An 18036-nucleotide genomic window follows, 5' to 3' on the forward strand; every position below is an offset into this window, starting at 1 on the left:
AATTATATTACAATTCTCTTGTGGCTTGAATGGGAAATTGTCTTTTTGCTATAAGTAAAGAGGTATTTAAGAAATCTTTTTAGGGGCGCCTGGGTGGCTCAGTCCATTAAGCCTCCGACTCTTGATTCTGGCTCAGGTCATGATCTCAAGGTTGTGAGATCGAGCCCTGTGTCAGCCTCTGTGCTATGCATGGAGCCTGCTTAAAATTGTTTCTCTTCATCTCCCTCTACCCCTTTTTCCCTAAAGAAAAAAAAAGAAAAAGGAAAGATATTCTTTTTAATTGATTTGTTTCTTAGGATCTGGCTCTCCTGTGGTAGAACTTAAAAGTCGCTCAGAATTATTATTAGTGGTGAAATTTTGAAAAAGATGCTCAGAGCCCTAGTTTTCTCTTGTCACAGAGGTTAAAAAAATGGTATTCCTTATATTTACTAATTAGGTGAAGTTGCTTCTGTGTTACCTATTCATAAGCCTATTAAAATGTAAAATGCAGATTGCACTGATGTGGAAGGGATTTTTTGTTTGTTTGTTTAGGTACAAAGAGGATGGTGAAGCCTTATTAATTTTGCTTCCCTCAGAAGAAAAAGGGATGGTGCAGCAGCTTCTCCAGAAGAAAGTGCCTGTGAAGGAAATCAAGTAAGAACTGCTGGGTGTCTTGATGTGCTTGTTAGGAGAACAGAGGCACAGAATTATTATGCTGAATTATGTACACTTAATTCCCTCCTCTCTCTTGTCTTCTGCTGTCTGGTTTGTGACTTTTTTGTTTACTTTTTTTTTAAAACAAGTTTTGAAGACTGTTCATGGAGAAAATAAGATGAAACAGAGAACTTGTTACCTTCAGCAGGCATGGGGGGTTGAGAGGATTATACCTCTTGGATGAGATTTGTAGGTTTTGTGTCCATTTTGGGAGATTGTGCTGTTTGTTGAAGATATTTAGATTGTCAGCAGAATTGATCAGGATCAAAGTTTCACCTGCACTGGGGTCCTTGAAACACTGGCTTTTCTTGGAAGGAAATAACTTGGACGGTGTTTGCGGGGGTGGGGGAGGTGAAGGGGGAGCTGAGGGGTTGGGTAAGCGTTCTATGGAACAACGCTGTGAGTTGTTAATTGTTGAGGTCTAGTGAGGGTTTTCTACCTTTTGTGTCTGATTTTATATGTGATTTTATAATTAAAAGAAGGTAAAGAACACCTCATCTATCCCCACCTACCACCACCCTGGCTTTGCAGAAGCAAAGTGGTTCAGTCTAAACTCAGAGAAACGAGTGGAATTTCTTTTGTGAGACATAGACCCCCAAAAGAATTTCATTCTTCCGTGTAGCCTCCCTTGGTGGGATTTGTTATTATGCCTTATTTCCAGATAAGGAAAACATTATTTATATCTTTTAGCTAGTTATTTATTACTTGAAACTAGTTTTATGATATTTGACTGAAAATGGAAGTACTTACAAAACTGACATTAGATTTCATTTATTTTATTTCATGGACAGTAGATCTCCCATGAGAGGCTACTTTCTAACCTCATGGATGTAAGAAGTAACCAGTGATAATTGGATGTTAACCTTAGTATCTTTCACTCAGCATGGGGCGTTGAGAGATTTCTGATCTTGATCCCCCCCCCACATTACGCATAATATGTGAGAGTCAAATTTATGTCTAGTGTAATTTCAGTCTACTCTGGCTCCTAAATGAGAAATAAAGTTATAGATTTAAAAATATTGAGGAAAATAAGAAAATGCTATATGCTGTCTTTCGTTTCTAAAATTGAGATGTTCTAGTTTAACCTTTCTTTTTTGTTATAAAGAATCAACCCAGAAAAACTTATTGATGTCCAGAAAAAATTGGAATCATTTTTAGCACAAGATCAAGATTTAAAAGAAAGAGCTCAAAGGGTAAGTCATTGGTAAATTGGATACCTTAGTTGGAATGAACCATATAATAAAGTTAAAATTCATCGTTTTCTAGTACTTCTAGGTTTCATGGTTATACCTCAGATATTTAGTGCAATTTGCAGATAACTTTATCGTATTCTTTAACTTTTATAAAGATAATGAATTTTTTAGAGTAACCTGGGAAACTGTCAGTCAACTCTGTGATTCTTTAGCAAACTTACTGTAATTTTTTATGTTAGGTTAAATTTCTAGAAAGCCTAGCATTTTTACTAAATTGTCTTTAGGAATGAAATTTTAGTCTATAAATATGACTTAATGTTCCCAAATTACTTTTTTGACTTAGAAATCCTTTTGACTAGCAAATACAAAGAATTCTCACTTTCAGTTAAAATTACTTTTTAGTTCTTAGATTGCCCAGCAGCAGATGCTTAGGAAGGGAGGAAGGGAAATAATTTTGTGTTGTGCTTACAGCTACCCAGTCTTTAAATGGACAAATATTTGAGTCCCTGTTATAAAGATCTTTTCACCATGGTTTTACTTACATTGGAGTTATGAGATCTACATATGATCTCTATCTCTGTATCTCCCATAACATATCAGCAGTGAGTTAAGAGGTTTAGGATTCAGAGGTTGGATTCTATTTCAGCAGATAGATGAAGTGAGGGGAAGGAAGTAAGAGGAGATGTGGACGTCTACATCCTAAGTAGATAAGAGTCTGAGCGGAAGAACCGGTCAGTAGTAAGGCTTTTATGTTATGGTTTGGAAACTGGAATTCTCGGGAAGGAAGTTTTATTTAAAGAGCAGATCTTACATTCTTTTTTAAAAATTAACTTATGTTATATTTTATCAAGTTAGCTTCACTGTGCTTAAAATAACGTGAGTGATGAAAGCTAAAATTTGAATGCTTACTTGGTGTTAAGCACTTAGTCATTACATGACTCTGCTACATGGTAGTTTGATATGCTCTTAACTTCGTCTTCCCAGCAACCCGTTAGGGAGGTGGTATCGATGTGATTTTATACAGGAGTAAATAGATTGAGAAAATCAAAAATTGTCCAGGGTCACATAAGCTATTAAGTAGCAGGCCTGAGACTGCAATCATTGTGTGACTTTCTTCAGAACTTCCATGATACATCAGGAGAAATATAAGAAAACCAAATGTGGAACTGTGCAAAGTTGAATTTCTAGCAGCTCACTTCACCTGAAACCTAATGAAAAGGGCCTTTAAACGAAAAAAAATTTTTTTCTTAATTTTTGAACATGCAAACATTTGTGTGCATATTTTGTCTAGTAGACATACTTTAAGAGTTAAATCTCTCTTTTAACAGCTTTGGTAATAGTATGCACATTAAAAAATATTATACATGAATTCTGAAATGTCACGACTTACTCCATACCTAAGAGGTCATTCAATTATGAATCAGGAAATAAGGAACATTGGAAGGATGTTTCACTGGTTTGTGCATACAGCAATGAGCCTTCCAGAACAAAGATTATAGAATGCACATTGAAATAAATGATGTGATTTATTGGGTGTCACGCATGGTTTAGCAGAATGGCTAACTGCATTGCAAGCAGCAGCAAGCTATCCAGTCTCAAAGAAGTGATTTTCTAGCCTTTGATTATAATCTGGATAGAACAAAAACAATAGGCAACAGGGGTGATTTTTTTTTTTTTTTGGTGAATAATTGTAGGGGAAAAAAATTATCCTTGAACTGGAGCCATTCATTGTTTTTCAGGCTTACGGAGACAGGGAAAATGGTTTGAAGAAAGGATTAGTGTAAAGTTAGAGCAAATGTGAAGTTCAGGAAATATAGAAATGGGAATTAAATATACTTTGCAAACATAAAATTTTAAAATAATAAATGCTTGCTTAGATGTGTTTCATGATCTTTGTTGCCTGACTATGTTAAGGCTGACAAAGGATCAGGATCATGTTTACTTTTTGGTTTATATAGTTCTTGGTATAAAGATACCTTTTTTCTTTTTAAACACCAAAGAAAAATAGCACAAGTTGATGATGACAAATTAATTGACATCATCATATAAAAGGGAAGGCTTTAGAAATAAACTTTTTTCTGCCATGATTTTGTCAAGCTTAATTTAAATACAGTAACATTTTACTTTGTTGGAAAACATATCCTTGGACTACTGAAATAATTACTAATAGCTTGCTAATATTTATTGGTATTTACTGTATTCCAGAATATATGCCCAGGTACTCTAGATGCATGTTTTTTGGTTAATTTCTCCCGTAACACTTGAAGTAGAAGGTACTATGATCTTTGCTAGACGAGGAAACTGGCAGAGGCCCAAGAGATTTGCTCAGCTAGTGAGATAAGGAGCTCAGATTGTCATCTGTATGATTCCAAAGCCTACATTTCCCCCACATGATAGCGTATTGCAGCAGGATGATACTAACTTCTAGAATAGCTTTTTGAGGTGATATTCTATGTTGAGTTGGCTTGATGAAACCAAATTTAAAGTCTTATCTAATATTACAGTTCTAAAAAGGCAGGTTTTTTTTTTTTTTTTTGGTGGAAAGGAGATATACTCAACTATTTTTTAAGATTTTTCACTGCTATTGAATTTATCCCTTTGGTTAATTTTCTTTTATCTGGTTTAAGTTTGCTTTCCATTCCTATTATATATCATGCATTGAAACCACTTATTTTTACAGTGTTTTGTCTCCTATATACGCTCCGTGTATCTGATGAAGGATAAAGAAATATTTGATGTGAATAAATTACCTATACCTGAATATGCCCTGTAAGTATTCATATTACAGTTTTGATTTGAATCCTCAAATAGAGCTCATTTATGTGAAACCTGGTTCTCTGAGAGGCCTTGTTGAAACTGCTTGGCCTTACCTTAAAAGAATCTGTTAAAGATCTGTAAAGCAAAAGATTATGTAAACTAGAAAATAGGTGAGTATTCATTTCTTGTTGCCATACAGAAGTTTGTTACTTGTAAGTGAAAATTTCTGAAAGTTACACTGGCAGTTTCCTATAATTTTGTCTTAAAGGAGATGGAGAACAATTGCTAAGCATTGTTGGAAATCTTAAATGTCTACAGTCCTCTTGTTCTTTGGAACGCTGGCCTGGAACACTGTAGACCGTCCTTTTTTTATGCTTTTGATATGAGTTTCCTTGTCATTTCTTCCCTTATTTTAGGTTGATCCCTATTACTGCTTGCTTTTTGCCTGAATATTTTTTGTGTCTTGGTGTTTCTTAGAGGTACTCACAGTTACTATGGCAAAATGTCCCTGTTTAGTAAGTGAGGTTACTATTACATAAAAAAGGGACTCTTGGTTTTGTGTTGGCTTGTATTTGATGGACTTTTTTTCTTAACCTTTTTAGCTATAAAGGAGAGATGCTCATTTTTCAGTGGAGTTCTACCTGTGGGACAAGCATTGACAAAATCCTATAGAAGCACCCTTGAGGTTAATCATATATTAAATGTCAGCATAAAATTTCCCAGTCTGTGATGAAATATATATTTTCAAGGCAGGGTCGGTATATTTGTCCTGCTCTCCAGGAATTTGAATGACTTTACCCGTAAATGGAGTCTGATAAAAACTCGTATCTGGGGGAGCTGCTGTTTTCTGCTTCATGTTAGATTGTGAGTTTAGTATAACTGGTAATTTGTCAGTTGTAATGTTTTAGAATGATTGAAATTGCTGTATAACAGTGTGAGGCTCCTGACTCTCTCTGTAGGTAATTGATGGAAAACTGCCTTCCGTGGATATAACGTGTTTTTGTCATTTATCTATTTATGTAGCAGTTACTAATTTCGCCATTTCTGAATACAATTCATGGTTTAGGTTATTGGCTCCTTTTTTGTACTTTACAAAGAAGTTCTATCCTGGTTTTCTGATTGACCTACTGAGATACTAGCAAATGGGAGGCACAGGACTTTAACACTGGAGGGTCATATTTATGGGACGTCTTGTTGCTGCAAATGCCAGGAAATCTCATCTGTTCACAGTTGAAGACCTTTGCTTTTTATTGGTGATGTTTAGGGAAGGCAGAAAGTTAACTTCTGAGCCTAAATAATTGGTACAGTTTAATGTGGTGTTTCTTAATTTTTGTGGCTGTTTAGACGTGTAATTTCCTGGATGTATAAATTCCTTTAGAAGCCCTTTGTTACCTAAAGCAGTGTGAGGTATGTAGGATATAATGAATGTTTTTAAAAATTATTTTCCTAAAGAAACATGTTTTGAACAGCTAATATGTATAGTTCATTGTGCTGGATGTTAAAATTATAGATGTATGTACTCCTACCTTAAAGGAGCTCCAAGATTTAGTAGCTGAGAGAGAGACATAAATACAATTGTAAAATACTGAGAGAAACACTCTGATGGATGCGAGTCTGTGATCCCACCCTGTAGCCCCCATAACAGTAATAATGGCAAGTGCTCAGTAGTGGCTGCGGATGTGCCGGGCAGTGTTTTAAGTGCGTGGCGTCTGTGAACTCAGTTTACTCTTGCAACAACCCTATAATGTTGATACTGATCATGCCGTTTTGCAAATAAGAGAACTGAGGAATAGAGGTTAAGTAACATCCTTCAGTCTCATAGCTAGTGGGTGACAATCAGGATTTGAAACTCAGCAGTCCCATTTCTGAGTCTACGCTTTACCACTGCACCTCTCAGTTTCCTGAATCTTGTCTCATAGGAAAGAGGCAGTGGATCCATGTCATAATGTTAGCTGTTTATCGTAGCAGGCCTGGCTTTAGGAGTTTTTTTTCCATTCCCTTAGTCAAAATTTAGGAGCTGGGAAAGACCTGATCATAAAGTGAATCTTGATCTTAGAAAGAGAAAATAATTTTTCTTTTCTTTTTTGATTTCTTGTTTAGAAATCATTTTTTTTTTGTAGAAGTGATTATGTTGTATTAAGTGTCTAAGAGGAGAAGACAGTGATAACTCGCATTTGTTCTTTGTAGAGAATTGTCCTTTCATGTCTTTTTCCATGTCCATGTCTTTTTCAGCTTTAGTATTTACGTTTCTCAAAGTGTTTTCACTTAGCAAGTCAGGTTGTTACAACAGCTGTGAGATGGGCCTAGTTACTGTTACCCCATCTTTGTGGAAGCTGAGGCTGAGAGAGGTAAGCTAGACATAGGCAGATTTGGTACCTGAGCTAGTCCCTTGTTTCTGGTGTTGAGCTCTTTATTTTAATATTCTTTTTTTTTTTTTTTTTAAGATTTTATTTATTTATTTGACAGAGATAGTGACAGCCAGCGAGAGAGGGAACACAAGCAGGGGGAGCGGGAGAGGAAGAAGCAGGCTCATAGCGGAGGAGCCTGATGTGGGGCTCGATCCCAGAACGCTGGGATCACGCCCTGAGCCGAAGGCAGACGCTTAACCGCTGTGCCACCCAGGCGCCCCTGAGCTCTTTATTTTATACCTTATTAACCACTTAATGAAAAATGGGGTATTTCCAGTGTTTTCTGACAGGTGTTCAGTATTTTTTGGCTTGCCTTTTGGATATCTAACCTGTCAAGATTGAGTTGTATCTCAGAGGAGTGTTTTCTTTAAAAAAAAAAAACTCCCAAAATAAATCTCCACTCTTGAGAAACTATTGCATAATACCAATAGATAACCGTTTTCATTTACTCATATTTAAGGTCTCTTGGTCTTGCTGTGGCACCACGGGTAAGATTTCTTCAGAAAATGCAGAAACAACACACCAAAGAATTGGTGGTGAGCCAAGATAATAAAGTAATTGAGCCAAGGGCTCCCTCCCTCACTAATGATGAAGTGGAAGAATTTAGAGCCTACTTCAATGAGAAAATGTCCATCCTTCAGAAAGGTGGGAAAAGACCAGAAGGGACAGAATACACACTTGCTAATGGGATTAGTGATGAAGAGGAAGAGGAGAAGGAAGATGAAGAAGAAATGGGAGAGAAACTGGCAAAAGCAAAAGCGTCTCAGCCTCAATCTGTCCCTAGCACTGGGGAGTCCAAGGAAGCTCCTGGACAGTTCTTGGACAGAGATGAGGAGGAGGAGGACGGACAGGATGCTGATTTCTTTACGGTGAAGCGGCACAATGTATTTGGGTTGGACCTTCAAGATAACAAAGCACTACAGGTAAGTTTACCCCCAGTGGAGCGTCTTCTGTTATTTCCCACCATTTCTTACCCTGTGCTGCTTGTGGCCTTTGGGGAAATATGGGGGAAATAAAGACTAGGAGAAATTTGTAGGATGGCTTTCTTTGCAGTGAACTCTCCCCTCCTTCTCCATATTTAAAGATGGAATAGGTGCCTAAGAATTCTCATTGTTCATAACTTTAGGAACTCTAAGAAGGCTGACAAATTTAATCTTCTCCTTTGTCATTCTTCTGAGGCATGTTTTAAAAGTAGCCAGAGTCATGGTTATAGTGTCAAGGAAGGCAGGTGATGGGGTTCTTTGGTTTATTGGTGTGAGGATCCTTCACTGTGATTCTTAACATACTACTTTCTGATTTAAATTGTTATAAATGTTCCTTACAACGATTTAATCTCCCTAGGCATGAATTTTACTCTTAATGAGACATTTGCTTTTGGGCACCAACCCAGTATCTTAAATAGAAAGCCAGCACTCTTTTTTAAAGGCCACTTATGAAGGTTTATTAAAAGTTTCATGTAGATCCTTTGTTTCTCTATAGCTACCTGCCAGGAGACATAAAAGGGATGATTCAGATAAAGCACCTGTTTTCTGGAGTACTTGTAGGTGTACAGTGAATGTGTTTCACCTCTCCTTCCCTAGGTCCCTTCCTGTTTTGTATGCCTTTGTTCTTAATCATTTCTTTAAAGGAAATTGAATAAAAAATGAAGCTGAGCTCTTTTTTTTTTATACAGTGTTAAATAAAATTCTAAGTAGTCTTAGAGTACTAAATTTTGAACTTTGAAACTTGGATATGTGTTTAAGTAACTAAATAAAAATCTTGGGAAGGTAGCAAACATCGTTATTTGGTGCTTAATATATTTAATCAGGCATTTTCTAAACATTATCTTATTTGGTTTTTGAATAACGCCCTGTGACGTAGGTACTTATCTCATTATACAGGTGGAGGGAAAAAGCAGCTAAGACACAGAGATAGTAAGATCGTGAGGCGTACAGCTTGTTACTGGCATAGTTGGAATTTGAGCCTAGGTATTCTGACTTGATTGACCAAGAACCAGGATACTGATCTCGTTTTTGAAGTGTGATTTATCACTTTTTCTTACAGAGTTGATACACTTTATGTGTTATCTGACAAATCTGTGGTTAACCTAGGGCCACAAAGATTTTCTCCTATGTTTTCCTCGAGAACTTTTACAGTTTTAGTACATAAATTTAAGGCTCGTGTTTATTTTCGCTGATATTTGTGTATGGTGTGAGGCAAGGGTTAAGGTTCTTCTTCTTTTTTTTTTTTTTTTAAATGAATGTCCAGTTGAGCCAGTGCCTTTGTTAAGTAGTGCTTTCCCTGTTCAGTAACCTTGACCTTGTTCACGGTTGACCATGTATGTGTAGGTCTCTTTGACTCACTTTCGTTTCTGTAGCCATCCTTTCACCAGTAACACCCATCTTTGTTAGCTTCATGGTAAATCTCGAATTTGGTGGTACAATTCTTCCAACCTGATATTTAAAAAAAATTGTTTTGGTTCTTTTTGGACCACTGCATTTCCATATAAGTTTTTGAATCAGTTGGTTAATTGGTACAAAAAAATATGATGGTATCTTCATTGAGATTGTGTTGAAATCTATAAATCTGTTTGAGGAGTATTGACATTTTGAGTCTTCTGATTCAGGAATATGGCATATCTTTCCATTTATTTAGGCCTTAAAATCTTTTAGCGTGGTTTTATAATTTTATGCATATCTTGCACATTTTTTGTTAGATTCATCTTTTACTATTTCATAGTTCTCAATGCTATTATAAATTGTACTTTTAAAATATAACTTTCTTTGTTGCCAGTATATAGAAATACTGTTTATTTTTGTATGCCAGTCATTCTAAACTGACCTGTTAGTTCAAGTGGCTTTATTTTTGGAGATCTTTCGGATTTTCTCTGTAGATGGTCATGGGGTTTGTGAAGAAAGATGGTTTCGTTTCTTTTTTCCAATCTGTGTCTTTTATTTCATTTTCTTAATTATACTGTATGTTGAATAAGTAGTGATGGGTGTGGCCATCATTGTTCTGTTTCTGATCTGTGAGAGGGAAAACATTCAGTCTTTTACATCTGATGTTAGCTATAGGTTTTTTTTTATAAATGCCTTTATCAGGGTAGGAAAGTTCCATTCTATTAGCTGTGTTGGTGTGTTTATCAAAATGGACGGTGAGAATTTTGTCAGATACTTTTTTTTTTCAACTATTAAGGTGAACATATAGTTGTTCTGTTGATAGATTGATTTTTATTTTAGTGTTGAACCAACCTTAAATTCCTATAATAAACTTAGTTGTGATGTGTTTTATCTGTGGCAGGATTTTGTTTGCTAATATTTTGTTAAGGGTCTTTATTTCTGTGTTCATGAGGGATATTGGCTTAATTTCTTCTAATGAGTTTGGGACCATGACACATTTTAAAAGGTTTTGATACATTTTGCCAAACTATGCTACAGAAACGTCACAGTCGTTGTCCCACTGGCCTTGTCTGTCGTTGCCCATTTACTTCCTCTAACACTGAATATTAACATGTTTTTGCTATTTTGAAAAAAAAAATCAATGAGAAATATGTTAAAACCATTTGAATTTATCTTTCTTTGATTCTGTTATTGAACATTATTCATTTATTTCACCTGTATAATTTCTGTGTATGTGTATTGCTTGTGTTTTTCCCTGTTTTTCCCTGCTAGATACTGGTGTTTTTTGTCAGTCTCCAAATGTCCTTAAACATTTGTTACTGTCTCTGGCTTTTTAAACTTTTTTTATATCTCTTGTCACACAAAATTCTATGTTGGACTGCCTCCCTTATTGGATTCTGAATTCCTTGAAATTAATGTCTTACTGACCGGTATGTTTTCAGGGCCTGATAAGGTGTCTAGCTCCTGTTGAATTTCAAAAAATGTCTCATGAATGAATGAGTGAATTAATGAATTTCTTATTCTTTCACTTTGATAGTTTTATTCATGCTGTGAATTATATACATTTCATGCATGTGGGATTTATTTTTAGAAACCTATATTTTGAAACTGTAAGATTTTGAAAATATCTAAGATTTATCTGATTGACTAAAAATGACTCAAAAGATATTGTTTAATTTTCTATAAACATGAGCATAAATAACTTCCTTTATTTCATTCATTAAATTATATACCTGTGGAGGCCAAGCTTTGGAACTAAGATAATAGATGAAAGTATCTAATAGTGATGATGTAAAGTTCTGATTAAGAATACATTTGCATGGTATACTATAAAAAGTTCTGTCTTTAAAATACCTACATGATTTTTTTTAGATGTAATTAATTGGAAGTATATGACCTGTACGTCAAATGTGAGGAATAGTTTGGAACAGCATGAATTTTGAGATGCTGTTAAAGGAATGTTTTTCTCTTTCTTCCTGCACATTCCCTAGTACTGTACACAGCCAGAGTTGAAATTATTGGTTCTTTGGCTGAAATAGAAATACAAGGGCTTACTGCCTTTAACCTCCCACCCTCACCTAGTCTTGCCAGCTTTACTTATTAAGTGCCTTCGGGCTTTCAAAGTCAATATTTACTTGTGTTCACATTATCCTCAGCTTTTTGGTTCTTTTTTTTTTTTTAATTTTTTTTAAAGATTTTATTTATTTATTTGACAGAGATAGAGACAGCCAGCGAGAGAGGGAACACAAGCAGGGGGAGTGGGAGACGAAGAAGCAGGCTCATAGTGGAGGAGCCTGATGTGGGGCTGGATCCCATAACGCCGGGATCACGCCCTGAGCCGAAGGCAGACGCTTAACCGCTGTACCACCCAGGCGCCCCGCTGCTTTTTGGTTCTTTATCGTGTTTTTAAAACATTTGGTTTTGAGTGTGATTTTTGCATCTGCAGTCATAGTCAGCTTTCCATTTTAACCTTTGATCTTGCATTTTGTATTTTAGTATTGAGTTGTACTCAATGGATGCTATTTTCTTCCTTTATTACCAATTTTTAAGGATAGACCTGAGAAGGTAAAGAAAACCAAACCATACTCAAATGGAAATAATACTAGTATTTAAACATAAATGAATGTATTCCCCTTGGGAGACTAAGTTCTTATTCAGACACCACTGTCTTTGTTCAAATATTTTGTTGTTCCTGTTTCAGAATTGCCTTTGGGGACAACATACCAGACACACAAGAGAACTGGTCACGTTACTTATATCACAGGCTATTCTTTGTTGAGATTATCTTTTCTTTCCTTTCTTGCCCCCTTAGAAAGGGAGGAGATTTGTCGAATTCATTTAAAGTTTGGAGCCCGTGGAGACACATTGGATTGCAGATGACATGGGATTTGTTTAATAATCCTATCATTGTCATTGGTAAAATAATGTATTTGGTGTTTTATTGTATACCAAATTCTTACAAGTTCTCATTTTGTCCTCATGACAGGAAAGTCAGATGATGATATTTAAATTTCACGAAGCCTTTTAAATGACTTTTCCAAAGTCACAGTGGTGGAGTCAGTACCCAGAACCTGTCTCTGATGCCAAATCACATTCTCCTTTTACTTTGTCCTGTTTCCTACCATAATTTGTCCTTAGTTTACTTGCTCTAAATAGGTGAGGCCAGTGTAATTGACAGCACTTTAAATAACTTTGTGCTGCCCATTGTGTGCAGACACATGGAATACAGAATTGATGTGTTTACCTCTTTAGACCTGGGCATGAGTGGAAAAGAGAGATGCCGAGTACGTGGTACAAGCGATGTCTTCTGGAAGACTGCCTTGTCATAGTCCTTTTCTTTTTGACAGGTTCAAGGCATTGGCAGAGAAACAGATTTCCTTAGTACTGGAGAGCGAATCATGAGTGACAGAGCAGGAAAGAGATGGTAGGAGAGAGCCCAGCAGGCGTCATCACACACCAGGGCAGTAGAGGTTGGCTGACCTCCTGTCATAGGGAAGAAGCTTGTGTTTTAGTTAGTTTTATTGGCTGTTGGCTAGAAAGTTGACATCCAAGAAAACAGTGTTAGAGAAGAATATGAGTATGTAATTAATGTGATGAATTTAAAATGATTTTAAAACATTTTCTTAAATATAAGAATGAAATATCTAAGCATCTACTTTTATCTTTCTCATTTTATAATTGTTTAGAGATGAGACTGACAAGTGGATTCCATTTTAAACTCAGCACTTGTCGTTTTAAAGCCATCAGAAGAGTAAACCTAGGTCAGCGTTAAGATTTGAATGATACTCATAAATAATTCTTTGTTTATCTGTTTTTATCTAGAGTAGAATCTATATTTTGTTTATTTGGAGTCTTACATTTTTGCACAATAATTCTTGGTATTGCAAGAATTCCCTGGTGGTAATAGATTAGCTGCCATTACTATTATTTATTAGTGTTCTCTTATAAAAGTATTCTAACATTCTGAATCAAGATTCTGATATATGGGAGCTGAAGTTTTTCTGACTCTTTTCTCTGTGTCTTTTCTCTTTCCCCCTTCCTCCTCCTTCCTGCTTGTCTTTTTTTTCCTCCTTCCAGGAGCGAAATTACTGAGTGCCTACTGGATGCCAGGGATTGTGCTAGGGACTTAGTGAGTTTTAGAGGCTTATACTTGAGTTAACCAAAATTTCAGTAGAGAATTCCAGCTTTTTCTTCATTTATTTGTTCATGCAGCCAAATGGTTTAAAGCTATAATATTGGCACATGGGAGAGAATATGGACTGGGGCAGCAATTTTACCTTTAAGAATGGATAGGTGTTAATGGGGGGTGGGTAAGCACTCTAAGCAGAGTACAGAGTGAGAAAAACCATGACAACAAGAAAGTATGTGTTTAGTATGGGGAGCTATTTTTGGTATGATGTTCGGTAGTTAGCCTTTCTGAGCCTTAGTGTCTGTGTTTGTAAAATGGGTCCAATAACAATGTCTACTTGGCAGAGTTATTGTGATTAGAAATAGAAAGCATCCAGCACAGCTGTATATATAGAAGGAGATAGTTAACATTAGTTATGATTTCCACTTAATAAAGTATCATAGAAACATGCAGATTAGGGGATGATACAGTTTTGCCAGTGCCATGGCCAGGCAGCGTCTGAGGTAGTTGCTGGGGAAAAATAAGGCCTTTGTCTGTATCAGGGCCAGTTTTAGAAAGAAAAAGTGATGCATTTCATTTACTCCAGGTGTTATATCAGAAAACAAATTTGCTTTTATGATTCTATGATTCTATGATTTTATCCACTATGCATAGTGGATAGAGTATTTCTCACTTCCTCAGACTTGCGCATTGATCTGGAGTGCTAAACCCTACGCTAATATCACGGGTCCAGGTGACATCACAGCCAAATATTTGTGGAGAGTTTATAATTTGATATGACGAGGCTATATTAGGCGAACACAGTGCCTTGTAGAAATGGATTGATTGCTTATAAATAGAACTAAAAGTGGTATTGACAGTGGATATTTATTTCATGTGGAATCATTAAATGAAATTATTAAGTTAATTTTCTGGGTGGGGAGTTCTCTGTCCAGTTACCTGGCAATAGTCTTGTGGATATTAATACTGTGCAGTATATTTCTAGAAGATACTATGTAGAAGATAATAGGTTATGGATTTTGCTTATATTTAAAGACTGTTGATTTAAAAATTGACATTAGAGGAAGTAATGCCCTTGTTTGGGGAATGATTGGGATATACTGATGAACTGTTGCAGGAGAGTGCTGGTTTAGCTGTTTTTTTTTGTTTTTTTGTTTTTTTTTAAAGATTTTATTTATTTATTTGACAGAGACAGCCAGCGAGAGAGGGAACACAAGCAGGGGGAATGGGAGAGGAAGAAGCAGGCTCATAGCAGAGGAGCCCGATGTGGGGTTCAATCCCAGAACGCTGGGATCACGCCCTGAGCCGAAGGCAGACGCCTAACGACTGCACCACCCAGGCGCCCCTAGCTGTTTTTTATCACCATAATTATTTGCTTTAAAATGGGAATGAGCTATGGTAGCTTATTTCCTGAAATTTCTTGCAGACAACTCAGTTTTTGTAAAAGAAGTATCAGGAAGTGATGAATATTCGTTTTCTGTAATCTGCCATGCACTTTGATTATTGTATATTATTTAGTAAACTCTTATCACAGTCTTGTGTAGTATTACCCCCATTTTGCAGGTTAAGAAAGACTCTGAAAGGTTCAGTTTCTTGCCTAATGTAGTGGCAGAACTGGGATTTGTACCTGGGCCCATCCGGTGTGGTCCTCTTTCTTGAAGCCTGCCTTTATTTCTTCGTCTCACTGACATCTGGATTCCAGTTTTCTATTTCACTATTTTTTTTCTTTTTGGCGTTTCATGATATACCTCCATGAGTGTCTTAATTTCTGTTTGTTCTGTACCAATGAGATTGCCATAACCTCGTTGTGCAAGGGTCTTATATAATGCTTAGTTGAATTAAACAGAAGGGAGAGCTCTTTAAAACCTAGGAGTCAAGATTACTGTACCCCCTTCAATTTTTGGTACCATGAAGTGGAGCAATGGTGGGATGACCTTAAATGTTGAGTAGTTTAAATAGAGGTGGTATATATGTTCTTCTGTCTTTCTGCAGGTGCTTTTTCTTTTTCTTTTTTCCATTCTTAATTTTTTAATTGTAATTCAAACTTCATTCCAATTCCAAAGGAATAGTTATTGTGTGATTTGAAAGTTAAATGTACATACTGAGTTGGTATATAAATATATATTTTCCTTCCTTCCCTATTTGAATTTTTTATGCATATGATTTCCTGAAGATGTAAATTGACAATGGAAAGCTAAAAGCTTTTGGCTTGATGTTTATTCTTTCACATGCTGAATCATTATTATATCAACAATATTTTGACTTTTTCTCCTTCATTTCCTACTTTTATACATCCTCAATATTTAAAACATCTGCTGGCTACTGAATTTTCTTTTTTTCTTCTTTTTAAAGTGGGCTCCACACCCACTGTGGAGCCCAACGTGGGGCTTGAACTCACAACCCTGAGATCAAGACCCGAGCTGTTATCAAGACTCAGATGCTCAATGGACTGAGCCACCCAGGTGCCCCTGGCTACTGAATTTTCTAGTGACTTAATTTTATAGCCTAACTTTTGGAAACTTTATTTTTAATCAGGATATGTTTATCTTCATTTTAAAGTAAAGTGGAGGTAATGAAAGAAATGTGAAATAGGACAGGTTATTCTCGAGGGCCATGTAAATTGCCCTTGAGCTTGATTGTTAGGATAATCAGAAATAAGGAGCTTTTCAAAGTCATCAACAAGTGCTTGTTTGTATTTACAGCTCTAACGAATGTAACTGTAGAGAATTTAGCCTAATATGGCAGCTACTGTCATTATGAATAGGTGAGTTTCCAAAATGCTGTTTGTAAGACCCTTTGTTCTGAAGTCTTAGCCTATCTACCTACAGCTTTTTAACAGGAGGACTGTATTTGTGGAAGCAGTGGAGTTTACTCCTCATGTTCTCTTCACCTCTCAAATTTGTCCGAACAGATTTCCGTTTTATTTTTTCTGTTCAATATATGTTTTTGGAACAGCTTCAAAGATATATGCCGAATCTGAGTCCAAGGCAGCAGCTGAAACAGTGCCATTTACTGGTGACAGGCAGAGTTAAATCACGTTTGCTTTGATGTGAAGCTTTGCCATGAAAGTTTGCATTTCAGGTGAAATGGAGGCTTATTAAATGAAGGCTTCATGGTTTGTTCGTTTGTTTGTTTTTAAGAAAAATTAACTCACTCACCAAATGCTTATGAACACCTGCTAAGTACCAGGTATTGAGAACATTAACAACATTCCCTGACCTCATGGAGTTTAAGTTCTAGTGGGGGAAGATGGACAAAAAAATAGGTGCATATGTTGTGGAAAAAGTGAAACAGGGTAAGAGGGAAGCAGGGTTCATGGGGGGAGGGTTGCAATTTCAGGTAGAATGGTCAGAGGTCCCTGCCTGGAAGCGTGTAAGGCACTCTTCTGCCATTGGTGGCTTAAGATCTTTATTGGTTTTTAAGCACTGGAAATGTTGCTATATTCCCTTCATCCATATGTAATTTGAAACAAAAAGTATACTAAATTTTGAAACAGTAAAAGTCCTGAAGTTCTGATTTTTTCCATGATGACTACTTTATTGCTTTTGTTGAAATATATTATTTCTCAAACAGTTTAAGGTACTCTGTCTTGGCTGGTGCCCTGAACGTGTGTGTGATTTGCTGGTTGGTTGATGGAGCCTGGGAGCTAGACTGGGTAAAGGGACTGTAAAGACTCATACCCTTCTGGGAGCCCTGTTGGCAAGTTAATTGGCCAGAGCAGTGGCATTTCAGTAAAGGTCAGTGGCAACAGGGATGCCTGTACATTAAGAAAGGCCAATTTTTTTCAATAACGTTAAAGCCTAAGTATCGACTGTATACAGTTGACATTAGAAACAAAACAAAACCAAAAGAGTCATAGTAGGATACAGTGTTGTGGGATATTTGTGTGCGTAATGAATGATGCTTAATGAATGGAACATAGGACTTATCATTTAGAAAATGGTGCAGTTTCTCTTTAAGCTTTCCCTGTCTTTTGGGTTTTTGATGGGTGGGATTTGGCTCTCTGAGGGACACCACCACACCTGGGGTATGAGGGTTCTTTGACCCCTTTTGGTTCCGGGTTCCCTTTTTAAATTGGGCGCTCACCCCTTCAAAAAAGGAAGGAAGGGAGGTTAAGAGGAAGAACTGATAAATTGGTCTTTGACAGATGCATTGACTGTGAAAGAAATGTGTAGTCAGGTGACTTTTCTTGAGAGCAGGTTCCATTTCTTGCTTGTTGCTGCATGGTCTGCAGCATCTTTGACATGGTAGACACCACTTATTTGTAGTTTGGGGTCATTTTCTTTCAGAGAATCTCTCCTGTGGCATTCATCAACAACACTTTCATCCCTAGTATCAAAATAAAGCAATAATGTAACTTCCTAAACAAGTCATGATTGGAAACATCTACAATGAAGTTTTAATAAACTGAATTTTAAAATTTTTATTTTTCAAGTCAGGAGTGTTTCGCTATAGGACAAAAAGTTTATCTCTATAAA

At 36.4% G+C, this 18036-nt stretch overlaps 1 protein-coding gene across 1 annotated transcript in view; it reads left to right on the top strand.

Annotated features, from left to right (window-relative positions):
- DDX10 (DEAD-box helicase 10) overlaps positions 1 to 18036 on the top strand; it is a 257415-nt gene that overhangs the window by 38632 nt on the left and 200747 nt on the right. Inside the window, exons 10-13 of the mRNA XM_026505809.4 lie at positions 532 to 633; positions 1799 to 1886; positions 4567 to 4655; positions 7512 to 7974. Of these exons, the coding sequence (XP_026361594.2) occupies positions 532 to 633; positions 1799 to 1886; positions 4567 to 4655; positions 7512 to 7974 (742 nt within the window). The remainder of the gene's footprint in view (positions 1 to 531; positions 634 to 1798; positions 1887 to 4566; positions 4656 to 7511; positions 7975 to 18036) is intronic.

This window comes from Ursus arctos, unplaced genomic scaffold (assembly GCF_023065955.2).
Source record: "Ursus arctos isolate Adak ecotype North America unplaced genomic scaffold, UrsArc2.0 scaffold_22, whole genome shotgun sequence".
Taxonomy (NCBI): Eukaryota; Metazoa; Chordata; class Mammalia; order Carnivora; family Ursidae; genus Ursus; species Ursus arctos.